Source organism: Ixodes scapularis, unplaced genomic scaffold, assembly GCF_016920785.2.
Source record: "Ixodes scapularis isolate PalLabHiFi unplaced genomic scaffold, ASM1692078v2 PGA_scaffold9__187_contigs__length_104089568, whole genome shotgun sequence".
NCBI classification, from domain to species: domain Eukaryota; kingdom Metazoa; phylum Arthropoda; class Arachnida; order Ixodida; family Ixodidae; genus Ixodes; species Ixodes scapularis.
The window spans coordinates 31,604,256-31,625,962 of record NW_024609884.1 but is presented as its reverse complement, the minus strand read 5'-3'; the positions used below and the strand labels follow the sequence as shown (position 1 = coordinate 31,625,962).

The 21,707-nt window shown below is 42.1% G+C and overlaps 1 protein-coding gene across 1 annotated transcript in view; it reads left to right on the top strand.

The window, feature by feature from the left end:
* The first annotated feature begins 16,392 nt into the window (after positions 1-16,392).
* LOC8034364 (ubiquitin-like modifier-activating enzyme 5) overlaps positions 16,393-21,707 on the top strand; it is a 28,453-nt gene continuing 23,138 nt past the window's right edge. Inside the window, exons 1-6 of the mRNA XM_002408912.4 lie at positions 16,393-16,827; positions 17,212-17,257; positions 18,614-18,703; positions 18,835-18,944; positions 19,770-19,856; positions 21,040-21,121. Coding sequence (XP_002408956.3) covers positions 16,688-16,827; positions 17,212-17,257; positions 18,614-18,703; positions 18,835-18,944; positions 19,770-19,856; positions 21,040-21,121 — 555 coding nt within the window. The 5' untranslated portion in view covers positions 16,393-16,687. The remainder of the gene's footprint in view (positions 16,828-17,211; positions 17,258-18,613; positions 18,704-18,834; positions 18,945-19,769; positions 19,857-21,039; positions 21,122-21,707) is intronic.

Here is a 21,707-nt window from a genome sequence, read left to right as displayed (position 1 = left end):
TGCACATCCAGATCGAAACGGGCACGGATGGGGATTGAACCCAGGATCCTTGGGTTTTGCAGTGCGAGCTTTTGCTCCGCGTACACTCCAGATTCACCTGGGCCACCGGCGCCGCAAGGTCCTTTCTCCCACCTCTTGTCAAATGCGACACATACGACGTCGCACATAATTATCTGAGAATGCATTGAATATATCCTAATATAATTTAATTTCTACAAATTGAAAGCCCATGTAAATAAACTTAACAAAATAATTCGCTCAATTTGTATACCGTAAACGACTGAATTTTCGCAAGGACCTAATTTTTGCGAATCGCCTACAATTCGCGAAAAATACGTCCCGCGAACAATTCGGGCAATGTGTGAACGCTACGGAAGCTACATTCGATTCGCGAATATTAGAACCTGCGAATAATTTCAAACTTTCAACTTTGGCCCGATTCGCGAAAATTAAGTCGTTTACAGTAGTCACGTGACTTCTTTTAAATACCCAATCAGAATTCTGGGTCTACCGAACACTGGGCGTTGCGTCGATTGGGTCGACGCAGACAGTTTCATTGCAAAAATACACTATTCATCACCGAATGCTCATTCTCCGCACAAATGTAGCGCTGGTGGCCTGAACCAGATGCCAAAATTTCAGAACTAACCGGCATCTCATTAAAAAGGTATAGGCAATTTTCTAAAAATTTTGATGGGAAAATGGGGCCCATTTTTGGCTGTTTTTGGCAAGTGGTGCCAATCAGCTCCATTTATTAGAGAATTGAGATCTCCGTTAGGTTGCCATTTTCGTAATGAAAATTTCAGAAAATCGTTTATAACTTTTGAATGAGAAAACTGTTAGTTCTGAAACCTTGGCATTTGGTTTTTTACCGCTAGCGATACATGTGGGCGGAGAATGAGCATTCAACAAAATGCAATTTATTTTTGCAGTAAAAAAAAAAAAAGCATTTGGGGTTTGGGGGGGGGGGGGGTACATTCTGTACAACGGTAAACATCAATTAGAACAAATGGCTCATGTACATACTGAAAATTTTTTATTGCTTTCTAAACATACTGCAACTGTTTACAATATGGAAGCATGTCCCATCAGGTCTATATCATTGGAAAAATCCCACACATACATGGTGAAAGAAAAAAAAAAGTGACACTACATTTACCAGAGCTGGCCAAGGTTACCCAAAATCAACCCTGGACGAGCAGCAAATGCACTTGATTTGCCTACGTTTGATCTCAAGCCATGTGCTCCTATCCCATCCACAGAGTTCCTCGATAGGTAACTATAGTGCTTAGTTTCACCTACGTCCAGACGCAGCCAACACTATGAGCTGGTGGGACCAATCAAACATTGTCAAAGCTGTTTCTGTACGTGTTCTATTATCGTTAAACCAATAATGTACAGGAAAGGCCCAGTGACTTTCACTTCACAAACTGTTTCATTGGTCTCATCAACTCTCGTTTCACTCAAGTTCAGACACAGTCAACAGTACGAGCTGATACAACCAATCAAACATAGTCAAAGCTGTTTTTGTATGAGTTCTGTCATCGTTAAACCAATAACACATTGGGAAGGCCCAGTGACTTGCACTTCAGAAATTGTTTTATTGGACCCATCAACTCGTAGCGCCGGCTGCATTTGGACAAACAAAATATAAGAAGAATGTAACACTAGCACTCGAGATATCCATCACAGAAGCAAATTTTTACCAAGGTGAAGTCGCGAGTGCAACTTCAAAAGTTGTAATGTCATACTATGGGGATTGACTGAGCACTTTAGAACACCACAAAAAACAACTTGTGTGGCTGTTGATTATGTTGGTATGTTAGGCAATACTGCCCAAACTCGGTCAGTAACTATAATTAGAAATAAATAAATTGGGTTGTATGACCCTCTAAAGCAGCTTATCTCAACAATCCACCCTTTCATTCCCTGTAAAAGTGGATATACCCTGCATCCACTATATCAAGTGCGTCAAAGGCACTTGCTGAGTAAGCTGCACACCTTGATGTAACCTTGTGCTCACAAGCACAAATATATACATACCTATCTTGCTCTTTTTTTTTTTTGTGGGGGAGTGAGTAGTATAACGGCCATTTTGATAATAAGTAGTTAACATGATGTCTAAAGTACCTCTAGAAATCCAGATAAGAAATATCAACTAATCTTTGTTTTGAGATGATGCTTTCATAAAATGGTAGTGCACTAACTGGAAGCAGTCAAAGCTACGGACACATGCTAACGAAAGCTTAATCTCAAAATGACTGTAAACGAAGCTTAATAGGAACCGTTTTGACAGCTACAGTAGTGTCCTGAGACACGTTCGTACAAACATACAACCACAAAAAAGAATTATATATAAAAGCAGCTGGTGTTTGAAAAAAAAAAGGAAGAAAACAACATTGACCACTGCCAGAGCTGTAAAAATAAAGTAGAGACAAAATAAGAGGAAACCTACAAAGTCACCAGAATGTAATGCATAATTTGTAAATACTGTATTGCATAAAAGGCAAGAGCAGTTGTGCCATACTATTAATACAAATGCTAGCACCACATTATCCTGTAGCATGAAAACCATATCAGCCCAAAAATGTACTTCAACAATATAAAGCTTCATGGATGCACAGAAGTTTCAACACCAGAGCTGCATTTGAAGCCAGCAGACATTGGGGCTTTCTTTTAGCCTGTATGAAAATAAAGTAGATTACAATATGCAGGCTATCACAAAATGCATTCATTACACTGTTCACACTTCAGCCAGACCCATCATCCCGAAATTCAGACAATTACAAGTTCTTGCTGTGGCAGCAGGCAGTAACTTTCAGACCCCTAGAACATATCCCAAGGAAGTGGGAGTTGCCTAGCCATTACAACACAAAGACCCAAATCAATTCACAAAAACTATAAAAAAAAATATAGGACCACCAAAAAATGGGCATCACTCTTAAAACACATACAGTTGAACCTCGATTTAACGAAGTCACCGGGACCCGCTAATTATTTCGGGAATTTCATAAAACCGAGGAAGGGAGGCCTCGCACATGGGCTGCACGGGGAATCCGAATTTGTGCGTTAAATCAGGAAATTCCTAAAATCGGGTTTCGTTAAATCGAGGTTTAACTGCAGTCACATCAGCAAACATCACATCATTTCATTACCTGAATGATAGATATAATCTATGTACACTAAAAGCTATTCCCTAGCATAAAATCTGGAACATAACAGAATACTATACATCATTGATAACGATATGTAGTGAAACTCTCATAAAAGTCCTTCAAACATATAAACATCCCACTACTGTACAGAAGTAAATATCTTTCCCCAAAGGTATATGTAATAAAATGCCTTGAGTGATTTCAAATGAAATAAAAAAAAAGGCAAAGTAAAATAAAAATTAGTAGGGGAAGAGAGATATGCCCGAAAGGGCAACTCCACTAAACATCTGCATAAAAGAGTTTTACCTAGTGCCTGCATTAAAATGCCTTTGGCGTCCAGTCAACAGAACCTACAGAAGTTAGTGGCTGGTCCACGGCAGAGCCAACACAAAAATGTTGATGCCTCCAGCTGTGGGAGCCAATTTTATTTAATTTGTTAACTCCTAACATCTGCAAGATGTGCAGCTAAAGACAAAGTTTGCAAACCAGCGAGCTGGTTTAAGTCATACATATTTGAAATAGAAGACGACAAATGAAAAAAAGGGGGTGGTACAAACTTTTTAAGATATTATGTGTGGTCCATCATCTCCGGTTTCAAATATGTGCGACAAGACATGCAGTGGTAAATTTTGTGAAGCATGTGGCAGCTCTATTGGCCAACCAAGACTTTTATACTTGTTTCTAAACAGGGACTTGAACCGTAACCGCAACCCGAACCGGTTAGGAGCGAAATTTTTTCGGTTGAACCTGAACCTCAACTGTTAAAAATTATCCAATAACAAATATATTTAATCAGTTCGGCAGATTTCAACAAATGGGTCTTTTTATTTGGATTCAAGCGACAGGGTACATTGTTTTTTTTTTTTGCACATCCCGGTTTGTTGCGGCATATACTTACGAAATCAATGCTTCATTTGAAAGTTCAGACATGTGTAGTTTTAAATAAATATAGTTTCAAAGGAGTAGGGAAGGACGGCAGGGTTTTGATGATTGTCGTCAATCACATTTGAATCGTGCTCAATCGCAATCACGACAAATCACCAAAACTCTTTTAAGGTAATTTATGTATAATCTCATCAAACAAGCTTCTAAGTACTGTTTATTACTTATAACCTATACTCGTTTTCACCTCAAGAAAAAAGCAAGTTTCGTGCATTGTTCATACGTGGCATGAAGTAGTTATCACAAGATTTGGTTGTTGGAGGAAGAAGGGATGCTTTTGGCTTTTGAAACATGTAGGTCTTGATAAAATAACATATATCTAATCTAAAATTCAACTATGTATATCTTAATTTTCTACATAAAGGGGAAATTAGTAATGCTCCGCGAAAAGCTGGGCTCTTTTTACTACAGTTCTTGTGGTGAAAAAGAGTATAAAAATTTGTCCAAAATGTTAGTTTTTTGTTGTTTTTCCAAGTAGAATTTTTTGAGCATTACAAATTGATGCCACGTAACTTGCAAAACACGTCATTGCATTCTTAACAATATAAACTGTAGGTTTGTGATGTTTGTTTATATTATTTTAAAAATATAAAAAATGATACGTTTTCAGATTTACTACAAGCTCAACCCGCTTTTAAAAAAGTTCTGTTTTTTATGGCCTCGCTATATTTTTGTGTCATTCTTTTAATCCACACATAGTTTGCAAGTAATAAATGCTTAGTATAGGAGGGCCAAGCCTCTAATTATGTTATAAAACAGGAACTGCTGTCTTGGCCAAGCTTGATTAAAGGCTGGATCACCATTTCCTTACGTTACAAAGCTTATGTGCGCTTACGGCGAGGTACGACCGGAAGTCACCGGTACACCTGTGCTTCATATTCCGTGTGCCAAGCTACTCATTTAACTGGTTGCATGCCAAGATATGAAGCATGAATGTGCCATTGAGCTGCGGTCGTATCTTGATGTAAGCGTACATAAGCCTCGTAACGTAAGGAAAGAAAAAGTGCTGTATGAACCAGCCTTGAATGACGAGGGTTATCAACATTTAAAAAAATTCAAGTAAATAACATGCAAAAAAAAAAGAGCAAAATCCCCCTTCCTTCTTATAGTTCTGATGCCTCTTGTCTGTAGACAATGTAGCACGAAATAGAACACCAAGAGTGACATCAATCTTGATATCAGCAACATTGTAACATTCATTTTCTAGCTTTCTTTTTCGAACCAAAAAAAACTAAACAAAAATGGTTTCGAGGAACGCTTAACCAGCAACCAAAACATAAAAACCGAAACCAGAAATAACTGATAGAAAACAGTTTCCATATATATAACGGTAATGGTAACCTAACCATTATTATGTTTGGTTTGAGTGTTTGAAAACAATAGGAGGGCATGTCACCTGTCTGCTAGTTCTGGTTAAGTATCATGCTTCAAAGCAAAACTATATAAAAGTAGTCTATTTAAAATAAATAAATATGAGGAACAAAGCATAAATGTACATTGTACAACAATCACATAAAACTTCAGCATAAAAAAAAAAAATGAAGTTGCCCTCTAAAGAGCAAGTGAACTACAAGAAAGAAATTCAAATATTTTGTTAGAAATAGTACATGAGACGTGTTATCACTGAATGCCTTATTTCTAGGAAGATTGTGAAATCACTGTTTGCAGGGACTTCACATTCAGTTCAAAGATTAATTACATTTTTCACATACACAGCGCAGTCCAAAAATAGATGCTAGCAGAAGTGTTGCTATCACAACTATCACCATTTCTTTGGTATACCCTTTAGGCACTGACCCAATTTCCTAGGAACCATAATATACTTTTCCTTAAAAGCCTATCAATACACAGAGACCATAGTCCCTATCAATACACACACACCAGTTACAACAGCAAAAAACTAAAAACTGATGTTGGCCTCTTGACTGCCCCAGGAAGTAGGGGTAAATTTATATGTGCATCTTTGCTCAGCTTCACAATAAATTACACATATAGGCTATGCTTTAACATATTCAAAATACAACAGCATCATAACTGCGCATTCGCCCACGCTTGTTTCAGAGGAGGAATTTAATATAGCATTTCAGAGTAACTCATGGGTTGTGAGATTCCACTGTCCAACATTTCAGAGTCACTCCTAGGGAAATTTCTGGTCAACCCAGGCACTTTCAGACAACGAAAATAAATCGCACATTACTTTCTTGGAAGAGGGAATATGATTTGAACCAACCAGGGAGTTTCTTTCATGTTGGTCGTGACAACACAAATGCTACACAGATAACAAGTGTAACATATTGTTACACTTTTCCATTTCCTGAATAATGTGAAAATAAAGCATTACTTTTAATAACCATTTTATGTAAGAAACAATTACTATTACAACAATAAAGAACTCCTAACATCATCAGACAAAATGTGAAGTACCCATAAATACAGGGGAATTAGGCGAGTGAAAACTTGTATAAAGAATGCTCATGATAAAAAATAAACTTTAGACATAGAAAGAACACAGCCCAAAAAGGTACAATCCTAGAGTCCTAGCATCTGGGGCCGCAAGCAACTCTCCAATCCAGAGCAAACCTTCCATCCAGAGCAAGCATATATATTATGAATGCTCTGCTGATAAGTACCCAAAGTAGTGGCACCACACTTTAAAAAGTACACACGTACTAGGAACCAGAATAAAATGGTTCAAAATAGTTATGAGAAAAAATAGATTTGCTCCATAGCCTATTCTCCCAAACCGTTACATGCAAATTTTAAATAACTGCAACTGACACTGAACTGGTCAGAAAGTGTAGGTTGGAATAGGAAGCACTAATGACAACAAAACCTACCGACTACACACTAGATTTCACTTCTAAGTTGACAAGATATATGACAAGTTATTCAACCTGCTGAAAACAGAAAACTGGAAAAGTTGGACAAAGGCACACTAATAATCCCTATGAAACACTATGACATGGAACCTTAAGGGGGTATCCAAACAGGATACTTCAGAATGCGTGAGGAGGCACTTCTCCACCATTTGAAGTGAAAGTAAGTTGAAGTCCGGCAGCCTGTCTTGTTTGAACATTCACAGGCAAACATTATGGTTTTCCTCCTCACCTCGTCTACTTTTCTGTCACCTCGGTGCTCGTCAGACCTGACATCACATACCACCTGCCAATGGTGTGCCTGTTGCCTGTCCATCTGTTCTGCCGCACCCTCGTATCCTCACCTTTCCCCTTTTCGGGACTTGGAACAGCAGCAGAGACCTTGGGTGATTACTGACAGTCAACAGAGCGTGTGAGTGGCTGTCCGGACCCAGGTGATGAGCACGCCCTAGGCCTCCGTGGAGGACAGAGGCAAATATGGCGGAGGGAAGTATTCCCACCAGCAAAAAAAGCGGATGGAAGTGAATCGTCGCACTTCATATGGGGGAGAAATGTCGCTTCACGCATGCTTGAAGTGTCCTGTTTCGAAAGCCCGTTGGAGGGACTGCAAGAAACATGCTTCCCATTCTATGACTGGTAGCCCGAGAAAAAGGGAAAACTGCAGGGTTCTCCCAAATAACAACTGGAATAATTTGGTAGACCCAACAGCTCACACGCACTACTAACAAGGACGGACCCTACCTATACAACATGCAAACCTGTCCCACAACACTGCAAATTGCTGCAGAGGTTACTTTAAGATCACAAGAAATTGAACTGCAACATTCATAAAAGTCGGCAAAACAGAAATGTTAAGATCTGTAATCCCTGCAGCGCTCAAACAACAACCAACTGGGCATCGAAAAATGACAAACATGTTGCATAAAGGGGTAAAGAATAATTTTTTTGTTTTACCCATGACACACAAACTGAGGGGAGGGGGGCTCATAATAAGAAAGTGAGAAAGAAAGAGGCTATAAATATATAGATCAGCCAGTTGGCCCCCACTCATTTTTTTCGGCGTCCCCAGCTGCCACGGGCAAGCTGCACATGAATAGGGACTAGGTTTGGTTTCATGTGACACTAGCAAGCCCATCGTTTTCAGGACTTGCCAGAAAGTCGATGCACAAATGGGCTATTGCAAGCTTAGCCCAAGGCCTCAGAGAGATCAGAGCAAGCGGGTGAAATTCACAAAAAGAACCCTGCTGTTACGGGTGCGGGCGAAGACCGTTTCGCTCCAGCCGTTCCTTGCGTCGAAGCCTTGGAGGATCAGTGACCAAGAGCCCCGCCAAGTCGCCCGGGTGCAGAAGACTATAGAGGATGAGGGCCCCCTGAATGGACAGGACTCGGTCCTGGTGCTTCATGTCGTCAAATAGGTCCCAGTACATTGAGTGCTCCCAGATATGCTTGGTGAAGCATACCTTGCTCTTGTAAAGTTTGCCTGAAAACAGCAAGTGAGCAACATATTTATTAGATGACGGCATAGAAGACCACACTTCAATGGGCGTTAAAAGTCTAGTCGCATTTCACACTCGGATACAAGAAATTAATATTTCACTGCCATTCACTTTGAAACATCCGCAATATTTTTCAACGCGTAATATATACTCACGAAGTTCATTCCCGTAATTAATTAATTTTATTTGCATTAAATTCAGCACGGCAGGTACTTATTAAAATCGTCCCAATTGGAGAGTAAAAAAGAGAGAGAGAGAAAAAAAAAAAGCGTCGCTACCCGCCATATTCCGACTCACAAATGCACTACATCGGGTGCAAAGAAACTAATTGGAAACCGTTTGCTGTCCTCCAGAACATTTATAATGTCTTGTAGGGGCTTCACTCAATGAAAGTAAGAAGCTGTCAGTGCGATCTAGGACATGTCAGCGTTACTTGCTAAACCCAAAAGCAAGGGGACAAGGATCTAATTTGACAGCCGTCGTCGGCACACGGATTTTGCTTCGCAAAGGGCAGTCTGAACAATACAGTTCATAAGATACTCACCGCAAATACTACAATTAATGCCTCCCACTGACTGGTTACACGTATCCTCCTTTAGCATTGTCACAATTCCTTGGAGGTTGAGGCTTCTGTCAACAACAGTCCCGTCACTGGAAAACTTGGATCGTTGCGAATCGTGCTTCAGGCGCCTCGACCTTAGTTCTTGGTCCTGCTGAAGCATCGTTGTCCTCATATCAACGTAAACTCACATTTGTCATCCGCAAAGACGCGCAGGCGAATTCTTTTCCTAGTGTCGCACCGTTTGCGTTTACACCGTTTACACTGCCTCTGCAACGGCCTCTGCCGAGCGTACCCAGTCAACCCAATGCCCAGTGCGCCCAGTGTACCACTCCACAGTGCCACCAATGTCACTATAACTAGCCATGATCCGAACAGCGTTCATAAAATAGTGCGGCAAAGTATCGCTGGTATCACTACGCGGTGGCTGCCGCGCGTTTTGTTAATAAAACTTAATTAATTTAGTACAATTATTGGTATGACCGGTATGACTACGAGGGTACGATTGTACTTTATTCTCAATTAATGCACATGCGCGTGTTGTTGCACTCGTTTGCAATGTACTATTTTTGCCGTATTCGCAGCATTCAGGGCACATTAGAGGCCATAAACGCGCACTGGCAAGGGTTGTTTCAGAAATACTTCATTAAAATTAGCGAATTCTGTCGGCAATACATTCCCATAAATTGCCTAACAATCAAAATTTAATTATTTAGTTTTTTTTTTTTTTTTTTTAAACTTTCAACAGTGTTGATTTTATTTGTATAACAATGAGCTATTTGACATTGCGGAAGCGGCGGTCTCAGAGATGAGGCAATTTTGTGGGAGGATAACGGTTGTAGATACGCCATGGTAGGGATAATGTAGCATGTAGCTACGGCTACGGGGCTGCGTCGCTACGAGGCGAAACAAACGTCGTGCTTGCAAACAGCAAAGGGTGCGCCGAATGCGCTGGCTCAACCGCTCAGCTCAACACGCTGGGTGCGCTGGCTGTGTGTAAGCTTGTGTAGCTTTTCTCGAACACGAAGCTCCTTAGTTGCTCCGTTGCTGCTGGCCTTCCCTGCAGCACGACACAGATATCACCGCTCCGTTGCCTCGATAGGAACTTTATCACCCCATGCATTTTTAATGTATTTCCGCTTGATTTTGTACGAATTTTGAGTGACGGCCGGGTTGATCTAGAGGGGGAATAGCGACGTCTGGGCACGTGCGTATGGGGCACACAAAAGAGAGTCCCGGTGAGAGGGGAGTTCCTCCTTCCCCTCCTCTCTGGTGGTGGCCGGAGAATTTGACGGGACGACGTTGGGTGCAAAGCATATATATATTATTTACAGAATACCTACAGCGTCTCGAGGCCATTATTGTAGGAGGGGCAGGAAATAACACACACAAACACAAAATGGACACTTGTCCGCAGAAAGAGATCACCACTTCCTCTGGCAGCAAATTCCACTCTTATCGTTTTTACAAAAAAAGGAATTACAGAAACTGTTTGTTTTATAGGAATATTTAAAAACCTTTATAGAGTTATCACACCTTGCTGAAACATACATTGGTCGCAAAAGACTCGTTAATTCTTATGAATACCAGTATTGTTATAATAAATGTGATGAAAAAATTTCAGTTTTAATTTTTGCCTTAAAATCTTCAAAAAGTTCCCAGCCGAGCATGGCTTTAACCTGTCATACTAGCGTATGGATCATAGTTGTTGCTAACAAATCGTGCTGCTTGATCATTGAAATTTTTCTAATCTATCGATCAAATATTCTGCCGGAAGGGATTCCAATGCATGCATAATCAAGTATGGACTTTACAAGTAAAAAGTAAAGAGTTTCCTTTATGTCACGGGATCAGTCTTTGAAATTTCTATGGATAAAGAATAACATTTTACTTGCCTTATTGATTGTATAATCTATATGTTTATTCCATTTGAGTGAATGGTGAAAATTACGGTGGAAGGAATACATTTAGGTGATGACTCTGGCCACTTTTCCCGCGGGGAGCGAGCGACCAGATTGAGTTCGAAGCTAGCCTTGAACCATGAGTAATTAGTTCCACGCCGCCGCGGAGTGCGCTGAGCTATGAGCACCTTGGGTGGTCCCTCCTCGGCGGCCACGGTGTCAGCGGCGTGTTGTGATGGTGGTGTGCGGCCAGTGGCTGGCCTCGTGTTTTGCTTTGGTGCTGTGTCGATCACAGGTATCACCATTGTGCACAAAGGCGAACCTTAACCCGAAGAAGAAGTAATGCTATAAGGATGGGAAAGACGTGCTTAGTTCCCAACTGCAATTCGGGGTATTTCTTCCACCTTGTACATTTACTCTATCCTGAAGCCTCCGAAGTTCGGCAACTGTGAGTAGTTGAAGGGGAGAGGTCACCACTTGACATGTCAGATCTCTGAGCCCAAGGAGGCTATGTTCAACAAATATTTCGTTTGTCCTAAAAAGAAACGGAACTGACAATATCGCGTCTGATTGGCAAGAGGCTCAAATGACGAAAGAAGGAACTTTCGTCATTTGAGCCTCTAAACAATTGGACGCCATATCGTCAGTTCCGTCACTTCGGTTTCTTTTTAGCAGAAACAAAACATTTGTCGAACATAGTCCCCCTGATCAGAGCATGCGATGAAAGGCCGTTGTCTCCTCGTCTTGTTGACCAAGCGAAGACCAAGCCTGACAGTCTAATTTCTATCAAAGACTGGGAATGCAAAGATATCTGGACAAAAAAGGCTGAAGGAACCAAGGCTGTGGACTACATACTCTATTATGTAACTGGGTTTTTGAGTGTGAAAAGGAAAAAAGTTACACGCTGCCCTGCATGCCGATCTGCTTTCAGCATCGACAAGAGCACTTGTGCTGAAGCAGCACTGACAAACGTGAAGAACAGAGGAGGGCTTATACACCGCAACAGGAACCTTTTCCAGCTACTGAAGAAAGCGGAACAGTTCTTTGCAAAAAATAATAGCCACCAGACTGTCCACTGGGACACAATCGACAGTGTTCTTGACACATGCACAATAATGTTTCCATGCCCTAGCTGAACACAAAGAAGAAACAAATGCCCAGTTGCTCCACTACTACATCAGTATGTGAATGCGACAGCACTGTAAGCATATTGCCATGAGTATGAACAAACAAGCTCAAGAAAAGAAAAAATCAGCAAAGCAGTGCTTGTCTTAGTTGAAGAGCGAGGGCGAGAAACAGAATGTAGGAAATGGCGTTCTTTGGTAGTATGCAGTGAATTCAGCTTTTGTTGTACATTTTAAAGCAAAAATATTTGTCAGGTATTTTTTTTTTACCTGTAAGACCGGGTGACACCATATATTGTGAGTGTTTAGATGAAAGGTGATTTATGTTCTATAACCACTACTACTGTTTGACTTTCAGTCACTGTGTCATCATTTCAGTTAGTATGTCGTCATACTGTGTCATCTTTTCAGTCACTATGTCACCATAAATAAAAAATGTTTTCTACTCACATAACTTGTATGTACCACAGAACCAGTTCACATTGTATGTATAAACCATATGTAATGCTAATACCTTTCTGCGCGTGTAACGAATTATTTAGACCCCGCTATGTAACATTATTAGAACTTTTTTTTCAATAAGAAGGCAGGAGCAGGGGGGGAATCTCCCGACCTCCTATAAAGCCACGCAATGGGTGTAAACAATTTACAGAACTGTTACGAAACGTGCTGTCGGACAAAACATTCAAGCACGACCCAGCTGTTTAACGGAATTATTTTAAAGTACTCTAAATTATTGAAAGCCCAGTGGATTTTGTTGGGAAGTTTTATATTTATACGAGTATTTTTGTCACGTAGTCAACATCGGAATTTTGTCGTTTAAAAAACAGCAATCTCACGGGGGAAAAGGCTTTCAGTGCCAATGCGCCAACACCAATTCATCATTTCACCACACAGTACACAGGAACCGAGTAAAGAAAGCATAATTTCCTTCACAAGCCCCCTATACAAGCCTTCACAAGCCCCTCTGTACTTAGGCGCCATCTATCCTCGTGCGAGTGAAACGCACTCGGTGTGACAAACATAATGTGGTCGCCGTGTTGGACAGAGAGTCGTCACCTAAATGTATTTCTTCCACCGTGGTGAAAATAAACACCAAGATACTTAAATTCAGAGATATTACTGATTGTCTGGTTTTTGACACTATAAGTTATAGGAAATTTAGAGACATTTCTTGTAAAATTAACGGGGTTACATTACCCAATATTAGGCTCATGTTCCATTGGTTTTTGGTTACACCAGTATGCTACCTTATCGAGATCGCTCTGTAGCATCTCAGTGTCTCTTGTTGAATTTATTTCCCGGTAATTAACGCAATCATCTGCAAAAAGGTTTATATTTGACTGAATATTTTCTACAATGTCATTGACATAAATTAGAAACAATAACGGTTCAAGAAAGCTGCCCTGGGGGGCCACTGAAGTCACAGGGACGGGTGAGGATTTACTTCCATTTATGACAACACACTGTTACGGTCTTTTAAATAATTTCTTATGCAATTTTGAACCTTACAATTAATGTTTATAGAGGCTAGTTTAATCTGTAGTAGGTTATGAGGTACTGTACGTGTTAAATGCTTTGTTAAAATCTAAAAAGACTGTCTACTTGTATATTTTTGTCTATTGCTGTTGATAGGTGATGTTGAAACTCTGCTAATTGCGTGTGACATGAATATCCACTCCGAAAGTCATGCTAGGATGGAGTAAAGAAATTACAGTTATCAAGATATTTGAACATTTCACTATATAAAATATGCTCAAAAAGCTTAGAGCAAAATGAAGTAAACGATATAGGCCTACAATTTCAAACAAGTTTGTTATTTCCCGATTTAAAAACAGGAATCACAATCGCCGCCTTCCAATCTTGTGGTGTTCTTTGGCGTGTAACCAAAGTTTACTCCTAAAATTTTTATGTTGTTTCCTCGTTTGGCATATCAACATCTAACTATTAAAAAAATTAATTGTTTGGTGATTTAGTGTGTGTTGCTTTTTTCGAGTGTGATGTATATCTTCCTTGTTTCTAAAATAATCGTACAGGCCGGAAACTGACAATTATTGTTTGGTTTCGTCCTCTCATTATACCACCAAAAAGCACTCGTACATGATTAGTTTTGACAAAGCGTTATCTGGGGGGGGCTCAGTCAGTTTGGTCAGACGAAAACCGTCAAGTTACAACCAGTTATCAATATTTTTGAATTTTTTGCTGCAGGGCAAGTGGAGAACAACCTACATTGCTAGTTTTATTTAGGTAATAGCCAACATTACTTTAGTAATAGCTTGCACCATCTACACATAATTGAACAAACAAACCACTGATCTCTAGCAGTCCTACTGCACTGGCAAAATATCCCATCTACAGCGTGTAAAAATATCGCCCAAAACTATGAAAAATTAATCTCGCCCGGTCTCTACCTGGTTACTCTGTCTAAATATATAACAACAATTTAACTCTGAATTTGCAGCATTTAGGTACTTTGGGTGCACCGAAGAACTGCGAAAACTCAGATTTGGCCATTCACAGAGCCGTATATGCAGAGTTTGGCCATACATTGGGAAGTATAGGAGACAAATCAGGAGGCACCATTGGCCGAAAGCGGGCTGGGCATGTTTCAGGGTGTCTTCACAAATTCGAATGTGGCCAACTAGAAGCCGGAAATAATACCCTGGCGGTGGTCGCGAGAAACAAACTTAATAAGTGCGCCGGAGTAAGTTTCGCTGACTGAAAATATGGTGCACGCGATGTTTCAATCACGGTTGGTATTGGTATTTATTTGCCCTCGTGAGCGCAGGCGCCACAGAAAGGCGTGTAGCCCTTACAATAATGCCTGTGAGGCCCGTCTAGAGAGGGTGATTATGTTAGTGATAATGAACAGTGAGTTATACCTCCAGAATCATGGTGGAAGAGTGCGACTAGCGCACTAGCGGAACGATCGACATTGTTCGTACGCCAAGCGCTGACGGCGGGGAATCTGCAGTCCGAGCGGTCACACTACAGTGACTACAGCGGCTTGTTGTTACCGCGTAGCCTCCACCATGCATCGGGAACGGCCGCTGCTTGGAAGACGGTGTAGGTAGCGGTTCGATTGTGTCGTGTATCGTTATCTTCACAGATGGCGCCAAGCCGTATATGGCGAGATTTTGGTCAGTCTATGAACTCGCCGCCGTAACGCTCTCCTCCCAAGTGAGCCAATCAGCACGCGGCGTAGAGCGAGAGGCATGAGCGCATGCGCGTGGACTCCCGGCTGATCCCACCTGAGTGGAGAGGGCCGCCATCTTTGATCATTCTCCCGGCTGGATGCGTGGGGTTGGCATCTAAATAATAATAGGAGTTTATTTTCCAACTCTGGCAAGAAAATGACATTCTGTTATTCCTCGGTGGGTTAAAAAGCTAATAAATGAAGATTTTTTGGCGTATGGCCACAAACTTTTATTCAGGCGAAAAAGAAGTTGGCCCGTAGCAGACGACGCATAACCTCAGCAGTGCTCCTCTCCGACGGCGTTGCTTAAAAATGGCGGTCGTCTCCTCTCTGCTCCCTTCTTTCTCTCTCGCTCCTTCGGCGCTCTCCTCCCTTTCATTTACTTTTCTCCTCTCCGGCGCCTTGCCACACCCATTGGCCAAACTCTCCCAATATACGGCTCTGAATGGGGCGGGGCCATCGGCAACACGAGGCACGCGGGGCCCGGGGGACACTCACGCGCGGGAGATCAAACCAGGGCGAACGATCTGCGATGCTGCTGAGTAAAAGCTTGTTTTAACCTTCGAGCTCCTGAATTCCTGATCGGAAACACGACAGTTATTACCGGTCATTCACACTGGAAGCGGATCCGCGTTCGCAAAGCGGTTGCCGGTTGCGAACGCGGTTGTATAAAGATGCAGTACAATGTCACGCGCACTTGATGTCATCGATTGAGCGTGCAATTGCACTGGATCTTTATACAACCGCGTTCGCAACCGCTTTGCGAACGCGAATCCGCTTCCAGTGTGAATGAGCGGTTAGGGTGCCTCCTTCGGCCGGCAGATAGAGGCACCCTAACACGCTTCATAACTAATATAAATACCTCAAAAACAATTATTTGTTTCCAGTGAGCTTCTAAGGACATGGTTTGTGTTCGTAGGTGAATAAAGATGTGGAACTAGCAGACGACAATATTTCGACAGCTGCCAGCTGCTAATCGGCCGGAGCTGGCCAAGCGGCCATGATCGAAACATCACGTGCACCCTATTTTCACCCACAAAGGGTTGCTATATTTCACTCTTATGCGCTTAATAAAACCATATACCAACATATACCTAAGCTATGATTACAACAGTTTCTTGCTACTACCGGGTAGCAACCGGTAGGGAATTCTTTGAGGCTTCTGGTTGGCCAAAAGAGCGTGTCAAGCCCATTTTCCGTCTCATGCACGCTCTAACCAACTCTGGCCGCACCTCCCATTGAAGAAAACTGCTCATTATCCATTGGATTTTAGAGTCAGTTTGGTCACGTGATCGACGTGGTCACGTGTTGGTTGACGCGTGTACGTGTACTTTGTTTCCGTCTTTCGGTCGGAATCTCTCCGGTGGCCGTGTCAAAAGTTGCGTTTGATCATCGCTGCTGTCTTGGAGCTTTCGTAGCAGGCGTAACAGTTTTTGCAATGGCACTCGCGCATAGCCTAGAAGATCGCGTACGAGAACTGGAAGCCGAAATCGCCCGGCTAAAATGGGCGGAAGGGTCCAATCCGCGTGGGAAGATTTCCCAAATGAGCTCCGAAGTGGTGGATTCAAACCCCTACAGGTGCGTGCCGGGGTTTTGTCAGTGTGCCGCACTACGTGTTTACTTTTAGGTGTCACTTACAAATCACACATGTGATGTTTGTATAGAGGACAGTAAGAGTTTATGAGGTTTCCGTGATGACATATGGTGCAAACCTCTTGTCGGCATTTCTGACTTAAAGTGATTAATCCGATTATTAAGGTAAAAAATGAGCGCACTGAGTCATTTGGCGCGTATCATAATTGACGTTGATTCATTTCGCGTGACGTTATGCCTACGACATAAAACCCACCCAAGACCTCCGAAGATGCAGCAGATCGAGTGTCAGTACGGTGTTGACAGAACGCTAAACTCCAAGCAGAACTCGTATTAAAAAAACTAACAATTCTTTTTTTTTTTTTGCAGCCGCTTGATGGCTTTAAAGCGCATGGGAATTGTAGAAAATTATGAGGTAAGCTTCCAGCTTAACTTGTAAAATAACCTTTTTTAAGCTGCGGGTACAGTGAGCCATAGAGTTATTATAATGTACGCTAGAGGTTCAACTGGCGCTAGTGTCTATGCGACTTCCGTGACGCAAATTGAAGCAGACAGCAACCAGTCTACTTTTCCAGTCTTCCTGTGTATTCCTATGGGAAAGCACGCGTGCATTTTGTCTCTTCGCCGGAAAATAACACGGAACACTTTGGTTATTTGGGTCGTACCGAATAGTATGTACCTTGATTAACACTGTAAAAGTGTAATTCCTTTAGTTAGCGCATTTTTCTTCATCGGTGACCGATGTTTAACTTCGCTACATTTCAGTCCCAAACGTGTGTTCCGCAGCAGGTGTGTAAAAACAAGCGACGATTCAAAGCAAAATTACAATCGAAAGGAATGTAGAGTGTGTTCAAGGCTCGCCAGCAATCCGGTGACGCTTATATATTGATAACATGCCAGTCCTGTCACTATATAAAAATGACCCCGTCGTGCATGAGCGGATAAAAACATTCAAAACGTAGATAATAAAGTCCGTGAGCTATAAAAGTTGTCTCTTCGTATTGCTTTCTCTGCCAGGCAGCTTTTATCGGGCACTTGTTCTCAAAGATTTCGAGCGTGCGAGTGATATTTTGAACGCAGAACAAGCAACTTCGCTCAGAGCAGAAAGAATAAAACGGTACTTACTTATTTAAAATAGGAATTGATTACGTGGCCTTCAATTAATTTTGATCGTATATGCACGTGTAGTTACTGATGCGGTGTTACTGCGTAGTTCTTGCCGTCTTTCTTAATTTCCAGATGTTCTTCGTTCGTTTGGCACGTATATCCCCCACGCTGAAAAGCGCCGACGTCGTGTTCGCGCTAACAGTGTCCGACAGTGCACATAAATACACGTACGAAGCTGTTTTAGCACAGTCTTTAATGCGATGAATTTGAAAGAAAAACACCGTAACTGACCAATTATTTCGTCGGCTTGACTGAGAAATGTTCCAAGCTACCTAGTACGTACGAATTATTCGGGATATTTGCTCTTATGATCGAGCGCAGAGAGAAAATGCACTCACTTTTTCCCATAGAAATGCATTACCGGAAGTCAATTTTCGACTGGTTGCTGTCTGCTTCAATTTGCGTCAGCACACTAGCGCCACTTGAACCTCTAGCGTACATTATAATAACTCTATGCAGTGAGCCTCTATGGCATGGGCTTTTCACTGTCACCCGGGTTTTAGAAACCGAATAAAGCATTAGCAATACTGCTACATAGTGTGAAGTGAATCCTGTGAATGGAAAATCATCTTTCTGCAGTTTGCAAACAATGTTTTCACTGCAGGCTATCAGAACATACACCATAGCTGTTGTGGGAGTTGGTGGCGTAGGCAGTGTCACTGCCGAAATGCTCACGAGGTGCGGAATTGGAAAGGTATGCCACCTCGCAGGTGGAATCCAATTGGGCATTTTGAGTAGCATGCTACGAAGCAAAGTGGCTGCTCCACTGTCCAGGTCATCCATCCCAAAAATAACTGCTCTTCTCTTCTTGCCCTCATGTTGCAGCTGATCTTGTTTGACTACGACAAGGTAGAACTTGCGAACATGAATCGGCTATTCTTCCAGCCTCACCAAGCAGGCATGAGCAAGGTGGAAGCAGCTGCAAAGACTCTGGAGTATGCACAGCATTTATAGTTCACTAAGGCTCACTCCCTATACACGTTTGCAAGTCCGGCTTCAGGGCGCTGCCATCTTGCCTGTCTGGGGTGCGCTTGGACCAGTCATAATCCGATTACGAAGCCTTGCTAAGGCGTCGTAATCGGATTATGGCCGCTCCCGAGAGCGCACCCCACTGAGGAAGATGGCGGCGCTCTGAGACCGGACTTGCAAACGTGTATACTCTACCTCGCTAGTTGTGCACAGCAATAAGAAAGGTACAGGAGCGAGAGCATAATGCAAGCAGTTGGAGAAAGGGGGAACAAGGATTTCCCCTCTTTTAATGTACCCTGGACTTTGCTTTTCTGCCCACCAGTATTCTGTCACTCAAAACGTACAAAAGGGGCTTTCGTCTTTCTCTCGCCTCGCACAGCTAGCAAGATAGAGTGTAGATGCATAATTTTTCGAGTCTCAAACATTTGAGAGCTGCATTATTTAGACTTCTGTGCCATTCATTATGTGGTTCACCAAGCTTCTCACTATTTTTTTTTTTGTATACTTGGTTACTAGAGAACAATATATTTTTCGCTAAGTTTTCCCAGCACCAAGGAGCATGCTGCGAGTGTAGTTATACATGCTGCATGTGCTGGCGTCTGCAGCAGTATCTCTAATTCACCTTATTTTAACATTTGGAAAATTTTCAGCTACTCTTATCTTTGATGCCTCTACTTGTACCACTATTGCATGTAGTCCTTCGATTACCTGGTGTGAGGTGGGACAAAGAGATGTAACAAGTTCTAGTCTCATTTTTGCTTTAACAATCTGCTTCCATTTGCCTTGCTAAGGTTTATTAATCCGGACGTCACCTTCGAGACATACAACTACAACATTACTACTGTGGAAAATTTCCAGCACTTTATGGATACCATTAGGTAAGTGATAAATTGTTTTAATCTTTATACATTTGGAAATGAGATCATTTATAGTCCATTGATATTCAAGAAGGTAGGGCAAGGGCAAATCGGGCTGGGGAGGAGGAAGCAGACGAAATGCTGGAGAAGACGGGGGGGGGGGGGGGGGGGGGGGGGGGGGGCGCGGGCGGGGCGAAACCTTCTCTCTTTAGCGTTCCGTCTGCTTCCTCCTCCCCGGCCCGTCTTTCCCTCGCCCTACCTTCTTGATTTACGACGGTCTATAGTGGAGCTGGTGACAAGATGACACATCTGTCATGTGTTAGATAATGTTTTTCATGCCAGCAGCAAAATGTTCTCCCAAAGAATTTTTTAAAAATTTTTTTTATTGCAAAAATAAATTTTGCATTGCTGAACGCTCATTCTCTGCCCATATGAGCGCTAGCAGTCTGAACTAGACGCCGAGTTTCAGAATGAACCGTTATCTTATTCAAAGGTAATAAGTGATTTTCTGAAATGTTTAATAGGAAAACGGCGACCGATGGACCTCTTGAATCAGGCACGTAGCCAATGGGGACATGGGGTTCGTTCCCCCCCCCCCTTTTCGAAATCTTCCATTTTGCTGGGGCCTCCTCTCCCCCCTCCCCCTCCTACCGCATTTTGTCATGGTCGGGCCCCCCGAAACAAAATCCTGGCTACGTGCCTGCCTTGAATACATGAAGCTGAATGACAGCAGTTACCACAAACAATCCCCATTTTCCCATTGAAATTTTCAGAAAATCACTCTTTTGAATAAGATAGTGGTTCTGAAACTTTGATGTCCAGTTTAGACTGTTAGTGCTGCATTTCGGCGGTGAATGAGCGTTCGGCAATGCATAGTTTATTTTTGCGGTGAAAAATGCCCTGTTAATTTTTTGGGGTGGGACATTCTATTGAAAAGCAGACTCTCAGTATTAGAATGGATGTAGTGGGGGGATTGGAAGGACCCCAGGCTAATGGTTGTACTGCACTGGCTAAATTGCTCATCTTCAGCTGAGAGACAAGTCACCCTATGAGGCAGACTAACTTCGAGCTGTATATATGTGCACATAACACTTCCTTTTTTTATGGATGTAGTTACGCTTGTTATTGTTGCCATCTGCAAGCATGTCAGTAAACATTTGGGGTGCATCCTCTTGATCTTTCCCATGCAATGTGGTACACCTAGAACGGGCAACTTGCAAGGTGGGCCAGTGGACCTTGTGCTCAGCTGCGTCGACAACTTCGAAGCACGCATGGCTATCAACACTGTAAGCAATGTTAGCACTTGTAATATGCAGACTTCACTTCGACTAGAGTAACATGAAATTTTAATTAGCAAAGGAGAGCCTCGTTGGTATTCACTATTATTTATTTATTTATTTATTTATATATACTACATACTCCAATTTGAAGACATGGTAGGAGTGAAAAAACACTTCAAATATACAGAAAACAACAGTCCAACAGCCGACAGTGCCTAAAAATGAACAATGGGCTATCATGTAAGTACACCTTGAAGCATAAATACAAAGGTCAACCACGCCAATAGAACAAAAAGGTACACAGGAAACGAAAGAATACGCCCTACATAACACAGTCGCGGCTCACAAAAATAATACATACTGAACAAAGGAAAAAATTACAGGTAGTTGTTAAAGCAATTAGCAAATTCTGGCAAGCTGCAATTATGGACAATTTCTTCGGGTAACTTGTTCCACTCATTGACTGTTCGCGAAAAAAAATTAGTACTTAAAAGCATCTATTTTGCGGTTAAACTCGGCGAAGGCTCTGCTATTTTGATTTCTGGAGGGAAATCTTGGGACCCCAAGTGGTGTTATGTGCTAAGATTGATTC